We start from the raw sequence: 21,124 nt of genomic DNA on the forward strand, positions 1-21,124 counted from the left end.
GAGCATAGATTGAGATCACTTAAAAGTCTCATCAAGCCACATGATCCCACTAAGCGGAACACACTCAAATGCTTACATTATACATTAAAAACAAACAAATATAACAATACATAACAGAGATGATTTACAAGGAAACAATTATCATCTCTGAAAACTTTACATTTGACTGTTTCCCTCTCCGCCAAGGACTCCGACAAGAGAAAGGACAAAACCAAGTAATCTCATTCCAAGATAATGACAAAAAGCAAGTTGGAAAACAGATATAAGGGTATAGAAGACATAATAAGTGACCTCCCTGTCCACTATGGGAAGTCAGGAACCCGACCCACCCAGCCAACATGGTTAGTAACAAGACCAACTCGGTGGCATCAGATCAAGGCATTGAGTTGTACTTAAATCTGATCAGGCTGATACAGCCAAGAAAATCTAGTTTTTGCGCAGACCTGCCTATTATTACGAAAAATTCGTAGAATTTTGGCTCCATTTTCAGAACATCATGAGCATCTCTAAGTCATTAAAAAACTTAATGACATGAAAGTTGATGCCGTACAACATAATTTTAAGGACTCTAAACAAGTTATTTAATCCTTGTGATGGTAAATTGTTGATTTTTAAAAACCTAACTATAGTGACTACAATTTGTATCTCATAAGAATTGCGAATTTTTGAATTTTCAAGTAGAAAGATCTGTAAGTGTCACCTACTACAATGCACATCCCTGACTTTGAATATCAACCTTTCTGCCTTCTTAAAAGATGGGCTTTAAATTTCACTCCATTACGAAAAAAAAAAAATTTGTAATGGGACCGTGGTGGTCTTAAATCTATTATGAAATTCATTTCTTTTCTGCTCATCTTATGGAAATTCAATGTTGCAGAGATAAGTGAGTGATTTGTTTCTTTCTGTCAAAGCAAATCATTATCATTATCATTATTATTACTCTTATCATCATTATCGTCAATGCTTTTCAGATTTATTTTTTTGTCAGGATATTCCAGTTGATTCACTATCAGAATAAGGAAAGAATGAATGAATACAAGTGGCTATCAATATCAAAGACAGCTGGAGGGGTCCATTGAATCCCAGTCATCTGATGAGTTATTCTTTAAAATAAACGCACCAATGACTAGGAAAAATACTGGATGTCTACTAGTACTAGAGAATAATATCTTTTTAAAATAAACAAATAGATTTTTTTTTAATTTAAAAGAGGGGAAAAAAGGAAGAAAAAAAAAAGAAAGAAAATAAACAAATATTGAAATAAAATACACATCAATCACTGCCAAGTAAAAAAAAGGTGAAAATCTAATGATATTTTGTGACCATACAATGAGTATATTAATATTAATATTGAGCTACACTTTATCTATGGCAAAATCCATTAATTTTTCATTATTATGCTTTATGTTAATAATCTTTATCAATCAACTCCCTAAAAATTATTATTGACATATGTGGAAGCTATAAACCCCCCCCCCCCTCCCAAAAAAAACACAAACAAAATACAAAGCTCATGTGCCAAAACCATTATTATTATCACCTGTGTTTCAACTACCAAATCTTAAATCTTCACTCCAATTCCAATGTGCTTCTACCCCATCATATTACAAAATGATTGTTAGCATCCTTCTAATACTAATAAAGAATATTGGTTAATCGTGACTTCAACCTTTTTGCGATTGTCATTATAAAATTTCAACGAAATAAAATTATCACAAGAAAATTCATACATAATCAAGTGATTTGATTCGACAGTGGATGATTCATCAAATGTGGAAAATGATTTCATTATTGAGATGAGACTTTCCTAAGGTAATCACATATGTCTTGACTAAAGAATGTTGTCGCATCAGGCTTGCCAACCAATACTATTTATGACTTCCAAATGTGACCATTAAATGTTATAATTCAAACGATGTAACCAGTACGCATTGAGAAAGATGGCATGAATGTGACTTCACATCCCAAGACTTCCTTCCCCTTGCTATTCAAAAGGCATCATTTAACCATTACTCAAGAGAGCCAAACCAATCCAATGACAACCCTCCTTTTTCATCAATTTCATTTTTTTCAAATTATTAGAAATTTTCCTCATAATTTATCAAACAAGGATCCTCTTTGCAAAAAAAACAATTTTTTAAAAGCCTGAAAAATTTTCACGCAAAGAGCATATATCATGAAAATGCTTCGAGCAAAGTTTCTCTTCATCAAAGGATATCAATATCACCCTCAAATCACAGATAAGGATACATATCCATCGAGCTACCCTTCAACTGTTGCCTTTTTAAACAACAAATACCGAATAAGGTCAGTTGGAAAATTACAAAAAGCCAGTTTTCCAGTTTTAGCCGGAAAAGGGGTATCTTATCCCTGGTCAAAGTACACGATAGGTTGGCAACCCTGCTGCTTATACTATCGATTATGAAACAGGAAACAAACAAGATCCTGGTGGACAACCAATGAAGATACAGATAAAGTGGATAATGACGATGGTGACGATGATGGCATCTACTTGTGCAACAACCAATCAACGGGAGAATTTGTCTCCATGGCATGTTATATGATACGTTTTTATAAGCTTCATAAGATTTTTTAATCAACGGTTTTGAACATTAGCTCATCAAATATTAAAAATACATTTATCTGTCTGTCTAAGGGGCCTTGCCAACCCAGGAATACTAAACACCACTAAATCACAGGTCACTGGAACATAACGACGTTTGATTTAAACTATAAGCATTATAACAATTTATGCAGATTTGCAGGCAAATATCAGAGCAATCAATGATACTGCCTAATGTTAAAAATATAACGCAATATAGTCCTATGAGTAGTATACAGATCTAATACATGTTAATATACCCATAATTTTCATTCGTAGCACAACATGAATGCTTGCTATGACATAAATTATCAAGAGGGGTATCCTCATCGAACATCTCTGATATTTCTTCACAGGAGAAATCCAATCGATGAAGACGGCCATTAGAAAGAATTACTTGTGGAAAATACAGAAAACCCCTTTTTTAACCGCTTAACACTGATTTATAACTGCTTAAGAATCTTATCGAACACATTATCAGAGTCCATTGACTTTAAACCAAATGGATAACAAACTATATCCAGCTTAAGTATTACAAATATGGGCTGTAAACATCGGAAGTTTATTTGAATAAAGACAACTTAACAACATAAATGTTTCACAGCGCTTGTGTAGACAAGAACGACAAACGATTAACAGCGCGAATCATGTGAAGAGATTCCCTATCACAATTACTTATCGAATGTAAAATTTTTATTCACTCGGGTTGGCAAGTGGCAACCCCTTCAGTAAGTCATTTAATTATGTGAATGTCTACTTGTTATTGTCATTGTGGTTTTATCATATATATCCTTTTTCTCACCTGAACCAATACAAAAAAAAAGGTGCAATCACGCAATCGGACTAATCTTTTCACTCTGCATTTTATCATAATTATATATACATCCATCCTCCCAATCACACACTTACACACTCAGATCATTTTTGCAAATTTATGTACAAGTAAGCAGTCTTGAGGTTGGTGACTATTTTCGTTTGCCAGATGATTTGATATTTCTACTTAAAGTCTCTTCCTCTTGAATCTCTTGTCGGAATTTGGCCACTTTTTCTGTGGAAACAAAGAAGAGTAAAAATAAATAAATAAATAAATAAATTGGGACCAAAGAAATTGAAAAGCATTAATAAATAACCAACTTTAATGATGTTAAATAATGCATATTTATATACTAGTTTAATGGTACAAAATGACAAATGTCATTTAACATTGATAACTTGATCCCCTAAGAAACATTGCCGCAATAAAATTGGATAATGTAGGATCAATGTGGTTCAGTCAATACCTATTCTAAACCTGTACATCTTCTTACATTGCTGAGCATGGCCAGTGACCAAATATGTGACTATCAAAAATAATTCTGGACCAGATTTTATAAGAGTAAATAAACACGCTTCTCAACTTGACCTAGTTGCAGCGACGACAGTTATTTCAACAACCGATTCTAGATTACAAATACTAAAAGGCAAACAACATGAATAGGGTTAAATGAAAATTGGAATCTATATGGCCTACTAGGGAAATAATTAAGCATTGTAAACCATCATGAAAACTAATGAAAGAGCTATTTGCCAACTGTTGAAATCTGCAATTTAATTGTTCAGATTAAATTTATTTGAAGTATTCTTTGGACGATCATTCTCACCCCTCAAGGAAGCAATGGCTTGGTGTCTGCGACTTAGATACGTGTCAAGCTGTTTGGCAAACTCTGGGTGGATTAAAACAAATCATGAATCATAAAAATCTTTGATGAAAATGAGATAAGTTGATAATCATGACTGAAAGAGTAATAACTCCATGAACAAGTCAAACATTGAGCAGCCAAAGGGAGGTAAAAATGTATTTATTAATATTCTTAAAGATTATAGGGCATGGAAAAACATATCTTTTTGAAAATTATTAAAATAAATTCAAGAATCTGGTTAAAAGTCTTATCCACACATTGAACAATTTACCTACAACCCCCCCCCCCCCCCCCTCCCTAAAAAAAAACCAATGAATGATGATAAAATATATATCAAGGTAACTTTATCCCATATTTTAGAGTTTTCTACGAAAATTTTTTTTTTTAATTCCCTAACCAAGCCAAGGACACTGAAATTATCTGTTGCAGTGCAGTATTGAGGAGGAAGAGAGTAGATGCTAGACACATGCAAAAAAAAAAAAAAAAGGAAGAGAGAGAAAAGAAAAAGAAATCTTCTTCTTCGCGTTCGCTAAGAAAAAGAAATAAGTGGGCTGCTAGTAATGAGCCATAGAGTATTTGAGAAAGTGAAAGACTAATTATAATTAATTAAATATGACACTTACCTTCTACATCATATTCCACTTTATCTGTCATCTTCACCAATCGTTTATCTTCCAGTACCCATTTCTGAGATTCCTGTCAATTGAAAGAGAAATTAAAACATGATTTACTTCTGGTTTTTAAACAGTGTCAAAGATATTTTTATTTTTTTCTAATCCAGCCAAATGCTTTTCCTTTTTCTTACTACTCCTGATTCTCTGAGCACAGTCAAGTCTTCCTAATAAACATTTGCCAATGCCCAGTAAACGTCAGTTTAAAAAATTTTAATGAGTAAACACAGGTTCCTATCTTGACCTAAAAGAGCATCAGATTGTGACATCTATAAAATAAATTATTAGGATCCACCTCAAGCCTTTGCCACAAGATGAAACTCCTAAAGTACAGCAAATTTTCAACAAACTCTTGACTCCTAACATCTAAAAATCTAATTTATGTTTAAATTGATAAACATTTCCCGAAGGAATTGAAACAAAGGGAAACAATCCTGCTCACTTAAACTGCAATATTTTCAGGTCACTTCCAAATACATTTAAACTAAAACTAAACTCAGCTTAGCCAAAGAGATAAATAAAATGACAACAAGTTGCTTTCAACTTTCATAATCAGATTTTAAGAAATGAGGCATCCAGATAGAAAATAAATTAACACTCTTAAGTAATCTATTGGTCACCTCAGAATCACCAGATTAGTCTGCCTTGACTGAGGCAGATTGATTTTTTAAAATGTTTTTTTCCTTGTATATTTTTTTCCTTATTATTATTATAATTACTATTATTATCATTATTACTATCATTGTTTGCCTGGCTTTATTATTGATTTTACCTACTTGATTTGTTGATGAAAATATTATATTCTTGTACGAGTTATATTGGCAATTGCCTAAAAATAAACGTTTGAATTGAATTGAAATTGTATTTTTCTTTCTTGGTTTGCCAGGACCTTCCATACACATGAACTGATCTTTATCTTACACCGGTGCCAGCTCCCTTGTTTCTTAATTTGATATTTTGAAAGTTACTCTCAAATGTGTCCTCTTAAATGGATGACATTCTACACTGACGTAAGAAAAGTATTCTAAGTAAGAAAACTATCCAACTACACGTCAGGCAACAACTGACCTCTAGGTAGGCCCTGTACTCGTCTACCAGGACCTCCTCCATCTCCTGCATCTTGTTCAAGGCTTGGTGGAATGTCAGCAGTTCGTCTGTCACTTCCTCAGCCTGAAAGAGGAAAACATAAAACATGTTTTTTTTGCCATTTAAATTTTATCTAAAATAATATTTTTAAAAAAAAGAAAGGTGGGGGGAGGAGAGAGAGAGAGAGAGATAGAGAGAGAGAGTAGGGAGAGAAAGAGAGAGAGAGAGAGTAGGGAGAGAAAGAGAGAGAGAGAGAGAGAGTAGGGAGGGAGAGAGAGAGAGTAGGGAGGGGGAGGGAGAGAGAGAGAGAGAGAGAGAGAGAGAGAGAGAGAGAGAGAGAGAGAGAGAGAGAGAGAGAGAGAGAGAGAGAGAGAGAGAGAGAGAGAGAGAGAGAGAGAGAGAGAGAACACTACCAAAAAAGATAATTCAATAGCTAATCAATTTCCCATTCAAAATTTCAGCGGGCAATGACTTGACTGAAATATCAGCATTTGTTGATTATTATATTTCAGCTGAAAATTGCTGAAGATTTGAATAAAGTTCAGCAATGACTTTTGTATCTCATTGAACACGTCATGAAAAACAACATTTTTTCATAAATGGTTAGGGGAAGTGAAACACAAAGACAATTACCCCTTGGAAATACAAAATGAAATAAAATTTCTCGCATTTTGTAAAAAAAAAAAAAAAAGGCAACATCTCACTCACATTGGAAGTTTTAAGTAAGGCCAGATCAGAGTTCTGTGGTGATGTGCCATTGGGAAGATGGTGATCCTGAGCAACATCGGCCGGTTTCCCTTCAACAGGACCACCCGGACCTAACTCTTTCACTCTGAAATATGATGAGATATGATGATCAATTGGTAAAACAAAGAGGCAACAGCTTTAGGCAAGTCATACAGGCTTGAGATTAAAGTGTGAAAGATTAAAGATTAGCCGGCATGGAACAGGAAAAATAAAAATATTTAAAACCATGTTGAAAATGTATGCAGAAAAGAAAAGAAAAAAAAGAAAGATATCTATACACTTGCACAAATGACAAAAATGACTCATTTCCTATTCATACTCCTATAGCTCATCAAATTAAAATACTTTAGAACAGAAGTGCACCCAGTCAATTTTGTCACATATATATTTCTGAGAATATCATAAGATTTAATTATCACATTTCAGGTCGGTTAAAAAAAAAAAGATTAAATGTAACACTACAGTACTATTTCAAAATAAATCTTGATGAAATTGTTGTGTGATTATAGTTTTTAGATTTTAACTCACCTACGCCACAAATTATCACGAAATCATTGATAAAATCAGATCTGCCTACTTTTAATTCTAAGGGGGTGGAAAAATGGTCGTCCCCGTCTTTATAAATTAAAAATATGCCATCAGCTGGTTTTGTCATACTTTATAGCCCTAAATATAAGACCTCTGCAACCAAACCTTTAGAACAAATGATGATAAATTATTTACCTACATAGCTCATTTTTTAAAAAAAATGTTGAAACAAGACATTCATGTTTCTACAAATATTTTCAAGAAAGTGATAAGTAGTCTAAAATATACATTTCTAAAAGCTGAAAATCACCTGTCTGCATAGCGTAAAGTATTCAAAGTGTGTTCACAGCAACTCATGCCTGGTGATATCATGGAAATCTAAACATGGAACAGGAAAAAAAAATGTTAGTCATTTTAATGACATGCTTTCATTCAGATGTATATGCAAAAAAAACCCCAAAGAAGTCACAAGAAATCTAATAGGCCATTTAAAAGATTTTTCAAAACAGGACAGATCTATTTTAAATCTAAAAGATTTAAAGAGATAGAGAAAAAGTCTGTACAGTACTGAGTAACTACATAACAGTGTACACAAGAAAAAGAAAAAAATTAAAAATATAGCAAGTGAATTCATGCAACGTTTGCAATAGTTTTTTTTATTGAGTAAAGGAACTTTCCAAACCCATTTAAAAAATCCTAACATCTAATCAACATAAGATGATTCAATCCTTTCAGTTCAGAGGTGAGCGAGTGGCTGATAACTAAAATAGTTGAATTTAGACCCAACTTATAAGACATTAGTTAAACTATATTAAATAGGAAATATTTTTCTTTAAATTAAAAAAATGAGTAATACCCCGGGGGAAAAAAACAACATGTAAAAATGTCAAAAAAAAAATTTTAAAAATCAAAAACAAAATAAGCATACCATGCATGTCCGTGATTTGTCTCCGATAAAGGAATCGCGTAATACTTGTGTAAGCTTGCTTGCACGGAATGGTAAGTGAGAGCCCTTGCGGCCAAGGGCCCGAATACATTCCTAGGAAAGAAGAGAAGAAGAAAAGTGCATAACCAAATTATTTCGCAATAAGCACAAGACAAAAAATTTATTAATTATTTAAAATTTAAATTTAAAAAAGAAAAAAAAAATCAGAATGAAAAATGATCTGCCACATACAACTAAAATAAAATCGTCTCAGTCTTCGCCAGTAATCTGGATCACCCACCTATGATGCAAAGTTCCAGTTTTACACAAACCAAACTGGTTGTGTGCCAATTCACAATTACATCCACTAGAGAAAAACAAAATATTTTCTGATCAATTTTTCTCATTAAGTACTCAAAAAAAAAAAAGAAAAAGAAAGAAAGAATCGGGAAAGCACTCTGACATCAATAAGCAATCAGTTGTTCCCGTCCAAAAAATGCTAGATAAAACGAGAAAAACTCAAGAACCAAAGAGCTAACAATCTCAAGGAATTACAAACTGCTTAAGGGGAGGGGCGACACCTGAAATATCGATTTTTGGGTCAAAATATAAAATTTCAGTTTTTTATTTATTATAAAAGAACAATCATTTTTTCACATATTTTCAGCACTGAGAAGGTGATTTGGATAATATAAAGTTTGTAAATCGTCTTTCATAAACATGGAAGTCGACATGAAAATACCAAACTTTTCAATTTTTTGTGAGAATTCAACTGAAAATAATAGGGCTGAAAAGCATTATAATACATATCGATGTTGTAGATTTTGATATCGATAGTTTAGTCTACTCTTTGCCCGTCTAGTTGACAAGGTTTCAGTCTCATAAATATCACAATATGGGCAGGGGAGGGGTTTAGAAACTGTTAGTCGCGAACAAAGATTGTCTGTCAAACAGCTGATAAGAGGTCAAGTTGTCAGGTAAATACAACGTGATCACGAATGGTGCGATCTGATTGGCTGACCTTGTTCTCGACCTCCGACTCCGCGCCAGGGATTGGATGTTGAGTCAGGGTGAAAGTTCGCCTCTATTACTATTACTTTTACTACGATTTGTTTACATTCCGATTGATCAATTGTTTTATCAAATTTTGACACATATTCACGTTAATTATCTCTAAATATTTCCAATTTTTACTGGATTATTATAAATATACCTAAAGTGACCAAAAAATCCAAACGTTGGCAACAATTATTTGCTACAAAAGCCAAGAAAGCAAGAAAGTTATGATGGCTCATGGTTGATCCGTGGCCACAAATCTTTGATTGGAATTGGGTGTGTGATAGTAGTATTATGATAAAGCGATTCCAAGCAATGCCACAGCGGAAAGAAATGAAATGGGCTATTCTTGCTGGTCTTTACCACGGTTATTACACCAATGACTTCCCTCAACATAAGTATTGTCCTCCTGAACCGGACTCCAGATGCTTTTATAAAAAATATATTACTGCCCATGTGTATCCTGTTGACACAAGCAGCGTCTACATACACCTTTGAATTTTGATTTGCTTCATGAGCACTTGAAGCCTGTATATGATTTGTTGTGAGATGAAGACAACACAAAATCCAAACGAAAGGTTTCATAATTCTGTTTGGTCAAGATGCCATAAAACATACTTCCATTCCCTGAAAAAAGTTGAGTTTGGTGCAGAGTATAATTTTGGTCCAACAGAAATAACATCCCTGAAAGTGTCTTTGAGCATCGGTGGACTGGGAGAACACTCCCAGATGTTGAGTCAGGAAGCAGAGTCAAAAAGACTTGACCAAAGCATAAGGGTTGCTCAACATAAAGAGAAAAAAAAGAGGCAAAATGAAAGCTCAGACCCGTGAAAAAGCCCAGAGGGAGGCAGAAAAAGAACACGGGGGACCCTCATACGGTGCTGGTATGTTTTGAGCTGGTTGTACCGTTTTGTCTTATTATTTTCAATCATTGTTATCTTTGATCTCGTTTTTCTCAAAATGACATTTTTTAACAATCTTTTTTATCTTATTTTGTCATTTATCAATCAATTTGTTTAAAACTTTGCATGTCTAGAGCTATAGTGATTATCTAAAATCTTACAGAAGGAATTTTAAATATCTTTATTATTTTTTGAAAAATTGACATTTTTATGTCAAAAAACATGATTTTTATCATACCGAAAAATTATTTTTTTTAAAAATTTATAAATAAAAATCTATTAAAAATATTTTTAAAATGCTCTGTATTTTTTTTTATAATATACAAAAATACAACCATGCAAAATTTCAAGAAAATTCCATGGAAACTTATTGAGAAAGTAACTTTTAAAAATAGCACCCAGAGAAGAGTAAAATCCAAGATGGCGGCCGTCACCATGGCAACCGGACACGCCCACCGAAATAAATCACATGGTTCGAATCCATTGGTCAAAGGCAATGTCCCAATATAAAAAGATATTGGATATAGCCATTATTCTTGAAAATAGTTTCAGGTGTCGCCCCTCCCCTTAAAGAAAAAAAAAAAAAAAAAGAATGTAAATTTCTTAGCTCCAATCAATCTTATCTAATTTTGTGAAAATATGACCAGTCATGAGCTTTGAGAATGCAAAGTGTGTGTTTTGATGATTTATTCACACACTATCACTATCGTCCTTCAAATACGAAGAGTGATTTGAATGTTAATGTCAGTCAATTTATAGAGACATCCCTTCACTGGAATAACTTTTGCAAAAGGGTAACATCCCAATTAATTAGCCTGCAATGTAACAATCGTTTTTATGTACGAAGTATAAATTTATCAAAATCACAAATACCTTGAGAGCCAAAAGACTTTTGTTGATTTCAGCCCCTTCCATTCGAGTGTTTCTATCAGAACTTGATGTGTCTGCACCGCGTTCATTACCTATGCAGAACGAATAGAAAAAAAATGAAATGAACAATAATTAAACAAAACCTTTAAATCATAAATTGTGTTTTCCGGAACAAAGCCAATAAAGATTGTACAAGTTTTTAAAGAGTCTAAATGATGCACATCCTCGATCAATAGCTAATGGTAAAATTGTTTTTTTATCAGCATATGGAGTAATACAAATAAATGAAGTTCTATAACCAGTGCTGATGGCGACAAAACATGAAAAAGGAGGTAAATTGCCTTTAAGCCCCATTTTGACTGCATTAACCCCAACTTTTAGAGGAATTAAGATGATAAATCATCATCGATACTCTTGCTAACTCCTGGAGAGTGGGAAACTGCACCTATTTGTTCCACCACACATCAAGTCTCTCACTGCCGCCAGTTCATTTGATTGGTGGAAATTACTCCTCTGAAACCGAAATCACAGATTTTTGCAGATCCGAGGAAAACCATGAGCACTGTATAATGTAAGGTTACATCTAATCAATAGCTTTAAAAATGGAAATAATATAAAAGACTTTATAAAGGTAGGAAAAATCATATGTAAACATAAACAAAAGTCAATTCTGACATATAGATTTATCTTCTGACATATTTTATTATCAACCCAATCATTGCCAATGGGGGTCCCAATAGCTCAGTTGGTAGAGCACTCGTCTCACACGCAAAGGGATTGAGATCGATCCCGGCTGCAGTCGAGATTTTATTCTGGCCCCCCCCCCCCCTGTCCACTCAGCAGTGAATAGGTAGCTGAGTCTGTTAGATTTGGTGGAAAGTACTTTGCGGTAGACTAACATCCTATCCAAAGGATAGCAAGCATTTGCTATTGTCCGTTTCACGCTATAGAAACCGGGATAAACTTCGGCTCCATGGAACGAATGGCTCTGATGGACTACTCTTTTTTTGTAAATCATTGCCAATAATAATATCAATCACAGAAACAAAATGAATCTTAACTCTAGTACCGCATTGGGGTCAACAGGAAATAATGACCGGTTCCCAGTACTTGCCTAGCAAGTTTGAATGACGTAGCTAAGATATAGCATCACTCGGGTTTGATCGCGTCATTACTTACGTCAAAAACTAGCTTCATACTCAACCCAAACAGCTTAAATAAACTGTTTGCTGATTGGCTGAAACTAATAATATCAACCAATCAAACTTCGGCTTTTATTTCATAAAGAACACAATGGAATTTTTACTGAATCAAGGTCAGGTCTGTGTTACGTTTCTACAACTGATGCGCGTGTCACTTGGAAAAGGTGTGTTACATTTAAACGACCGCGACGTAAGTGAGGTGGGAATGGTGTGTTACGTTTATACAGCAGTCGAGGATCGGGGGGGGGGTAAGATATGAAATTATAGAGGAAGTCAATTATTTTACCTGCTAAATCGATTAAGGAGAACTTTCCATGGATCTTGTTGCGGACTCTGAATAATAAAAAACAAAAGGCAAATTTGAACAATTGATCTTTAAAATGCTAAATGGTGACGTAAATATACAATAATGGGTTTTTGTTTTTTTTAATCCCACAAAATATCACAAGTAAAAAAAACAAAAAATAAACATTTAGAATACCTCTTCAAGCAATTTACTTATATAGAAAAGATGTGGAATTACATATGATACATACATTTTATAAAAAAGATATGATCAGGTCTGCGTGCTTACCTCTGTCTGAGGATAATTTGAAAGACTGCATGAGACCTGGATGAATGCTGATTGGCAGAAGTCGTACCCGATGTTCTAGATTTTAAAAAGAAATACAAAGGAAAAGATGAAAACATCAAATTAAACAGCGTTTCATGGCACATGTGAGAGAATTGACTTTACATGCATAAAAAAAAATTCTAAAGTAAATAAAAAAATTATTCCTTAAAAAAAAATAAAAATGAATACATTCATGGTATTGCATGAAGAACGTGTTCTGTGAAGATAATAAATAGACCAAAGAAACGTTCCAGTTAACAAGAAAAAAAAAAGCAAAAAAAAAAAAAAAAAAAGAACCAACCAAAAAAACAAATAAATTTTTAAAAAAATAATATTATTATAAAACGCTCACTGGAATCTTTTCCACCAAGCCAACAATTTTCTCCAGCTTCTTACCCTATTGAAAAAAAATATTTTTCAAAAAAGAAGAGTAGCCAGCTTTGAAGTGTTGAATCTTGCAATTTTTCCTTACATCTTTTATTCAAAGACATTTTTTTTTAAATTGCAAAACTGTGCGAGAAATTGAGCCCACCTTGCATTGTTGCCATGTTGAATCAGCTCCAAGACCTGTTCAGCATTGGTTATCGTCTGTTCCCTCAAGCCTACAACCTGTACCTGGTTCTTGTGATCCTCTAAAACCCTCAGCTTGGCCTTATCATTCAGAAGGTCAAATACCTTTATGAAGGAAAAAAAGCACCAAAGCTCAAATTCCAAAGGTTAACAATCTTTCATCATTTTCTTATGATTGCTCCATTAAAACAAATGCAGTTTGTCCCTCAAACTTGAGGTTTCTACATGACGCAGGAGAAAATGAAGAAAGCATTGTAAAACCCAACCATAACATACTTTTACTACAATCTTCAAGACGAAACCAAAATGTTTTTATCTTGATTATGGTATTAAACTCTTAACATCATGGTTCAATTTTAACTTAACCCATCATAATCTGATGTTGTCACCAAAATAGCAGTAAGAGCGCTTTGACAGAATTTTGTGAATAAAGGGAAATCGTCTTCATTGAATCCCAAATTGCACTGTTGTAACCACTCTTTCGATGTAAACTTTAAGTCTATGGTTATTCAAACTCTTATTGATTAAAAAATCTTTCAAAACTTTAAATAAATATTGCTGATACAAACAATCAGCCCCCCCCCCCCCCCTCACAATCCCCATTTCCCGTCCTTGTGGGTACTCTGCCTCCCATAATGTGACCCCAACCCCGTCAAAACAGTATTATGTCCAAGTGATATTGATAGTGAAAATTTAACTTATAGGCAGAAATATGAAACTCGGATTGAGCTAAAATCCAGTGCTGCCAACCCCGGGTCACATATAGGCATGTCTGAAATAACAAGATCATTAGAAGGAACTGTATTCATACATTGATTTCCTTTCCCCTGTATCACACTACTTACCTTCCCACTGTAAATTTCAAAGAAGCTGGCCCCGACAACAAGGTCAAGTTTTTTGTATTTGGAATTCAGAAGTTTAAAAACATCCTTTGCTGCAAAGAAAATTTGGAAAATGAATTACTAAATTAGAGAGACAGATTTTCAAATCAAGGATATCATCATGATCATGCATTTCTCTCACTTAGCAAGTGAACAGCATTATTATCAGACATGCCAAAGGCAACTGGTAAAATTCAATACTAAGCTCGCTACAAAAAAATAATGAATAAATAAATAATTTTGTTAAAAATCCAAATTTCAAAAAAAAAAAAAATCTGCACCGTACTTGGATACCCGGTTTTCAGCCACTATCACATCACTGACAAAAAAAATTCAACTTCTTTTCACAGTTTTCCCCAGAACACAGCATACTTTTATTTCAAGGAGCATCATATAGTGGCAATAATAATAATAAATAATAAATGAGCTTTTATATAGCGCAATATCCACTAAATGTGCTCAAGGCGCTTTACAAGGGGTCCCTGGTCAACAGCAACATTTAACATGTAGGACGAGACATGACGCCTGTAAGGCAATATTACAATTTTTCGGACAGAGACAACGCTGTTAACGGCCAGTTACTCATTATACACTTGAATACGATGAGAGAATGTGAGTAAAGAGCCTTTTCCAAGGATTCAACTATGCGCTGAGCAAGACTCAAACCCAGGACCTTTCGATCCGAAAGCGAGTGTCATACTACAAGACCACATAGCCGATTATGGTGGCTTGCTTCTTTGGCATGTTGGAATGCCAAACATTTGTGTCAGTGTATGACATAAATTTACCAACAAATATCATCATCTATGGAATGTTTTGTTTGTTTGTTTGTTGCTTTAGGTCTCTTCCAACACAATTGAGGTTATATGAGAGACCGCTGAAACAAAAAAACAAGCAATCTAACAAAAATAGTACAAATGTCAATCAAAATCATAACCTAAAGATATCATAAGCTAAATTATAAATAACCAAGAACAAACAGGCAGAAGATTTACAGAAAAAAAAAATATCCCCTGTCAAAATACAATCACAAACCAAAGAAGCAGGATAGGCTAGTAAAGAGAAGAAGAAACGACATCACTATCGGATCGTACACCAATGCGAACATCATAGGTATATGATTCAAGGGTGATGCTCCCATCCAACCACCCGCATCTATGGAATGAATTAAACATGATCACCACATCACAAATCCTACTGTTTAGTACTTTTCTGGAATAGGAGAAAGAATATACAAAGTGGAACATAAAAAAACAAACCAAAAAAACATACCAGCTAAAACGTAAATTCCTTTGCTGCAGTCTTGCTGACCTTTTGCAGAAAAGTCTCCTCCCATGGTCTGTAAAGATTATGAAAGAAGTAATTTTAATTTTTAACCTTGAAATCATGTGATAATCTGGTTATAAAGGCTGGCGTTATTTATAGTAACAGCAATATTAGACTATACATACAAATAACTTCAAAAGTTAATCAAGCATACACACTTGGGTATGAGTAACCCCTAGCAACTCTTTAAAACATCCTAGAACATACTAAAGGATTGCAATTGTCTTTGATTCAGCTATGACCAACTCAACCCTCCAGCCCTGTGCTGTCCACTCTCCCAAGACATTTTTAGTACTTTTCAAAATCGAAAAAGAAACACCCCCCCAAACCACACACACACACACACAAGAGGGGAAAAGAAAATATTAAAAATTCAGTTACTCAATCTAAAATAAAATCAACATGTACATAGTTACAGCCAACTACAAATATCATGTAAAAATTTTAAACTGTAGTTTTATTGATATATGCTAGTAAGGATAGGTCAAATCTTTAACTTGCAAATATGATAAAAGAAAGACTTTGATTAAAAAGCTTTTGTGGTACAAAGCATCTCATTTTTTAAATCATCAAAATCGGTCCATAAATAAAAAAGTTATGAACAGTTGAAATTTAGAATCGGGGCGCTTACATTGACATAAGCTTAATAGTAAATAATAGTGAAGCAGACGGTGTAAAAAAGCTATGCTTGTCATGGAATTTAGCTCCAGAAAGGACAAATTTAAAGATAAAGGAATGAAAATCCACATCTTATGGTAAAAATATGCGAGGAAACCGTTGGACATGTCAGATTGGCCGTTGAACGCAGTACAAGGGAGATAATTACATAATATTACATAATTTTTAAACATAGATTAGTCGTACTGGGTTGTATAGACACTGTTTCATTGTCCTGGGTGCAAATTTAAAACTATATTTATGTAAATTTACAGTATACGTTGTTAAAATGTAATTTAACTATAATATGTGACGTCAAAAAGACTTATTGAAAGCAAGGGAGATAATTCGACTCGACATAATAAGATTATATCATATCCGACATTAATTCTACAGTCTCGACCTAAACCAAGAGAAAAAGTAGGAAAACAAACATACACTAAAAAACAATCGCAAGTAAACTGCAAGGTGCGGTATTAACTGCCCGGCTAATTCCAAGGGAGATAATTACCCAACGCTAGATAGTAAAAAATATTTTTTTAAAAAAAAAAAGAGAACAAACTTTTTTTTCGAGCAAATCAATGAAATGATGAATACAGTGAACATATTTCGAAAAAGATATGATGATGACGGGGTTATTTGGCCCAACACAGTGGGAATAATCTAATACACTGTTGAGAAATTCGTCACTTCGATAATACATCATTGCAATGTTTCAAAAAATATTTTCATTCACATAAAATGTGAACTTTACCTCTGACTCATATGTTATTCAGAAAATTGGAGTATATGTTTCTTACCTGAAGGGATGTACTCGGATGACATGGAATGAGGGTGAAGAGAATTAAAAATAATCCGCCTTAAATTTAACGAAGGCATTCTTGATGGCATCATAACTGTTGACAATACTCCATGTCCTACAACTTTTTGTGTCCAGCTTGAAATTGGAGTAAAAAATAAAATTACGATGCACAGGGTGCCTATCTTTTCCATCTGGCCACTTCAAATCCCTTTTGTTTGAACACCAGTGACCAAAGTTAATGTCAAACATATCATCAGAATCTACTATGCCCTCCACAAGACCTGAAAGAAAATAAAATAAATGAAACAAATTAGAAAAAGCAAACATTTTAGTAATCTTGAAAATTAGAAATCAAGTAACAGCCAAAATGATATGTTTCTGCGATTTTTACTCAGATTTAAGTTAAATATAACTCTCTAAATATTATTTTCATAAAATACAAAATAAATGTTTGTAGTACCTATACAAATAATCTACTTAAAATGACAAAAATGCAATGAGAGTTGAATGACAAGGAAACGCAACACTTTCAAAGTCACAAAGTGTTTTGAAAATGTATGCAATATAACATTAATACAAGACTAAATAATATATTAAAAATACATAAATATGTTTACGTTCTTGTTTATATTATTATATTGCCATATACATATTTACATTTTGGAATAATGCTCCCTCGAAGAAGGCTGCATATCATTGAACTAAAAAAAAAAGATTGATTCGTAAGTATGCTTACCTGGATACCAGCCATCTGGATAAGCAACAGCAACCCAATCACCAACGGTAACATCTATATCTGGCATTCCTGCAACATCCTCGTCACTGTCGTCGTCTTCCTCTTCCATCATCTGCTCTGTCCTTTGCCTTGGAGGTCTTTGATCAGGCTTAATTTTGTCGAGGGATTTCTTTAATTCTTCTTTAAACTGTGTCTGGTGTTGTTTGCGGAGCTCGGGGGCAAGTTTTCTGGCTTCTTTGAACAGTGAAGTCTTCTGCTCTGATTTCATTGAGCCCACCCATTTCGATAATTTTTCCCTGCTACGCTTTAAGAGGTGGACCGTAGTGTGGTGATGCATGGTTGCAGAGGGACGCCGATGTTGACTGGAGTCAAGATCTCCAAAATTTCTCTCGCAGACCAAATTTGTAGCTGGCGCAAAGGACGTAGCTTCAATATCTTCAGATGTTAAAGGTTGTGTGATGTATGTGTTGAGTTGTCTGTTCATAAGTGTAAGGAATGAATGGATGAGGGTGCCGAGTACTGTTTCGAGTTGTGCATCTATTTCTTGGACTGACGGGATAATGTTGTAAAGTTGTGATTGCGACATGTAGCGTTGTAATGATGGAATTGATGTGTCTGTAACTATAGATTGTGGTGTCTGTGTTAAGTGTTGGAGATCAGAGTGCAGTTGCTTGATGATTGGTTGTATTTGGAGGTATGATAATTTTGATGTAACAAGGGTCCAAAAGGGGTCTGTGACTTTGATGTACATAATAGCAAGTGCCTTGATGATGACCATGAGATTTTCATCTTCCAGATCTTTTTGGAGTGCTTGCAGCTTTTTGTTTGGATTTTTTATGTTCTGTAGAATGTGTAAGAAATGTTGATGGTGATAAATAGTAGCTGCACTGGTATGGAATAAGGCGTTGAATCTATTGTCCTTATAATTTTTAATGAGGGACTGAATATTGTTTTCAAGACAATAAGCATTCCAGATGTCACGAACACCCAGATGATCTCCAACGGGGGCAAAAGCATTGCTGACAGAAACGCACAGACGAGGAGCAGCTTCAAACATTCTGTAGGTCTTGAATCCTGGATACAATCCGGCCCATCCGTCCATTTTCTGCGAGTTCGTTCTGGACACCCTTTAACACTTTTCAGTTGTGGAAGCCAAGCAAGACATGGGCCATGCAGAAAAAGTGTTTGAGCTTCGGAGCAGGAACTGAATTATCTCTAGTGATATTATCGCGCCATTGAGCAAAAATGGCATTACTTTTTTTTTCATTGGCAGCTCTATCGCTCATCGTATAATGGAGCTTAGAGAGGGAATCCTTGTCCTCCGCCTCAACTTCTTCCAATTTTTTAATGCTGTCAGTAGCAATTGCTTGGCCTGTCTCAGAAGCCACTGTTGAAAAACCTAGAGTCTCACCATTATCAAGACAGACAGCAGTATCCAGGATCTTGACTTTTCTTCTTGTGGTTCCGTCTTTATGCAGACCCCAGGATGAACTCTCCTTCATTCGTTGGCCAATATATTGCTTAGCAATGGCATGCCCTTCATCAGCAATTTTCTGACAGGTTGACTTGCTGGGGAGGTCATCATCACAAAATTGTACTCCAAAAACATGACTGGATACAGCCTTTATAACATCCCTGACTTTTCCTGTGGCCACCTCCAACCCAACCAATTCTAAGACACATGACCTCATTTCTGGTGTAAATGTGCCTTGTCCATTCCTTGTTGTGACTGTTAATTGCTCCTTTTTAACTTCTTCCAACTGGACTTCTAGAGCCTCCCTTTCCAGTGTTAAATTATTTATAACCTTCTTCAGGCCCGGACAAAGCTTGCAGCTTAAATTTTGAAGACGCCTAAACTTTTGTATGGTGGACTTGTAATGTGTACACAATCTTTTGTTTATTGTGACATTTGGCCTTAAGGTCTCCAAGTGTTTCCTCCAAGTCTTTAACTTTTGAGGTGAGGGAGGCATTTTGGGTCTGAAGAGAGGCAAGTTGAGATTTCATGTCATCCCGTTCCAAACGGGCCATCTTGTGGCGGGCATCCCTTCTATCTACATTTGACGGTCCGTAGTGACCCATCTCCTTCCTTTTCTCCGACATCTCATCTCTCAGATTCAAAACAGTCCCTTCCAGAGAGGCGATATGTTTCTTCTTTTTATTGATCTCAAACGTCAGCGTGTTTGAATGCATTAATACATCTCTTTCACTTGGTAAAGCTGGCTCAGTCTGAGGTGGAGGCGGCTGCAGTTCTGAATTGATAAGAGGAGTCCATTTATCTAACTTGAACTCCTCTCTCTCCAACTGGACTATGTCATCTTGTCGCTTCCTTCGCCTTAAGTGCTCCCTTTTTTGACACAAGGCACTGACACAATCTAAGAAGACTTCACTGTTTGTACTGAGTCCAAAGGGAGAAAGCCAAGAGAGAAGAAGATTTGGTTCACTGCAATTGGACAGTTTTAGAAGCCTGTGTAATTCAATGATGACACCATTTGAAACAAAATCAATTTGAACTGAAGAGGGAACTCCTAGATTGGTCTTGTTCAAACCAATAGCTGAAGCAGTGTGGACCAATAAGGTTGGAATCAGCTGACTTTCTGGATTTGGGTGGCATGGTTTAAGTTTAAGTATAGCTGGAAAGGGGGGAGGGGGGGGGGGGGGGAGGGAAGATAGAGAGAGAGAGAGAGAAACATTAAAAGCAATAAAATACGAAATGTGTAAGTCAACAAAGAATATCTTATATGGGGAGATTTAATTTAAAATAACTGGAATAGGGATTGATCATTTTTGATCTTTCATAAGCAGAATCTAATCTAAAACAAAACAATTAATTTCGATGTTTGACTGGTTTCCTCCGTGGCCTTGACACAGTGAAAATAATAGTGCCTGCCTAAGAATTTAATTTTCAAATAATTGAAAGTCAACGGTTTCTCAAGTGCACACCACTGTGATATAGTTTTATAAATCGCTGGCACTGGTCACTGTGGTGCAATTATTTATTTTTTTAAATCCTGAGACTGAGATCGTAGAAGTAAAAAGTTCGTGATGAAATGATGAAATGAGGAGAGAGATATTGGCAATCTGCCTTCTTGAATGCATCCGTTGACTTATGAAAGATTGAGAAAGGACAATCTCGGCTCAAACTGATTCAATTATAAGCAAATTTAAGATATATAACAGTTTTTGGACAAACATCATAAAATAAATAAATACAAATCAAAAACACGCACAAATTAATGGAGATGATACTACTACCCGTACATTCGTTCTCGCG

The 21,124-nt window shown here is 34.8% G+C and overlaps 1 protein-coding gene across 2 annotated transcripts in view; it reads right to left on the reverse strand.

Annotated features, from left to right (window-relative positions):
- Window positions 1-1,170: 1,170 nt before the first annotated feature.
- LOC144963378 (kinesin-like protein KIF2A) overlaps window positions 1,171-21,124 on the reverse strand; it is a 31,149-nt gene continuing 11,195 nt past the window's right edge. The window contains exons 11-23 of one of the 2 annotated variants that reach the window (XM_078897350.1): window positions 15,605-15,671; window positions 14,297-14,385; window positions 13,414-13,556; window positions 12,843-12,917; window positions 12,555-12,601; window positions 11,070-11,158; window positions 8,242-8,352; window positions 7,624-7,691; window positions 6,747-6,870; window positions 6,021-6,122; window positions 4,905-4,977; window positions 4,243-4,305; window positions 1,171-3,650 (exon numbers count right to left, since the gene is read on the reverse strand). In XM_078897350.1, the coding sequence (XP_078753476.1) occupies window positions 3,568-3,650; window positions 4,243-4,305; window positions 4,905-4,977; window positions 6,021-6,122; window positions 6,747-6,870; window positions 7,624-7,691; window positions 8,242-8,352; window positions 11,070-11,158; window positions 12,555-12,601; window positions 12,843-12,917; window positions 13,414-13,556; window positions 14,297-14,385; window positions 15,605-15,671 (1,134 nt within the window). In that variant the 3' untranslated portion in view covers window positions 1,171-3,567. The remainder of the gene's footprint in view (window positions 3,651-4,242; window positions 4,306-4,904; window positions 4,978-6,020; window positions 6,123-6,746; window positions 6,871-7,623; window positions 7,692-8,241; window positions 8,353-11,069; window positions 11,159-12,554; window positions 12,602-12,842; window positions 12,918-13,413; window positions 13,557-14,296; window positions 14,386-15,604; window positions 15,672-21,124) is intronic. The other variant, XM_078897351.1, reaches the window with a different exon arrangement.

This window comes from Berghia stephanieae, chromosome 1, assembly GCF_034508935.2.
Source record: "Berghia stephanieae isolate SIO BIC M18660-M18661 chromosome 1, UCSD_Bste_1.3, whole genome shotgun sequence".
Classification (NCBI taxonomy): Eukaryota; Metazoa; Mollusca; class Gastropoda; order Nudibranchia; family Aeolidiidae; genus Berghia; species Berghia stephanieae.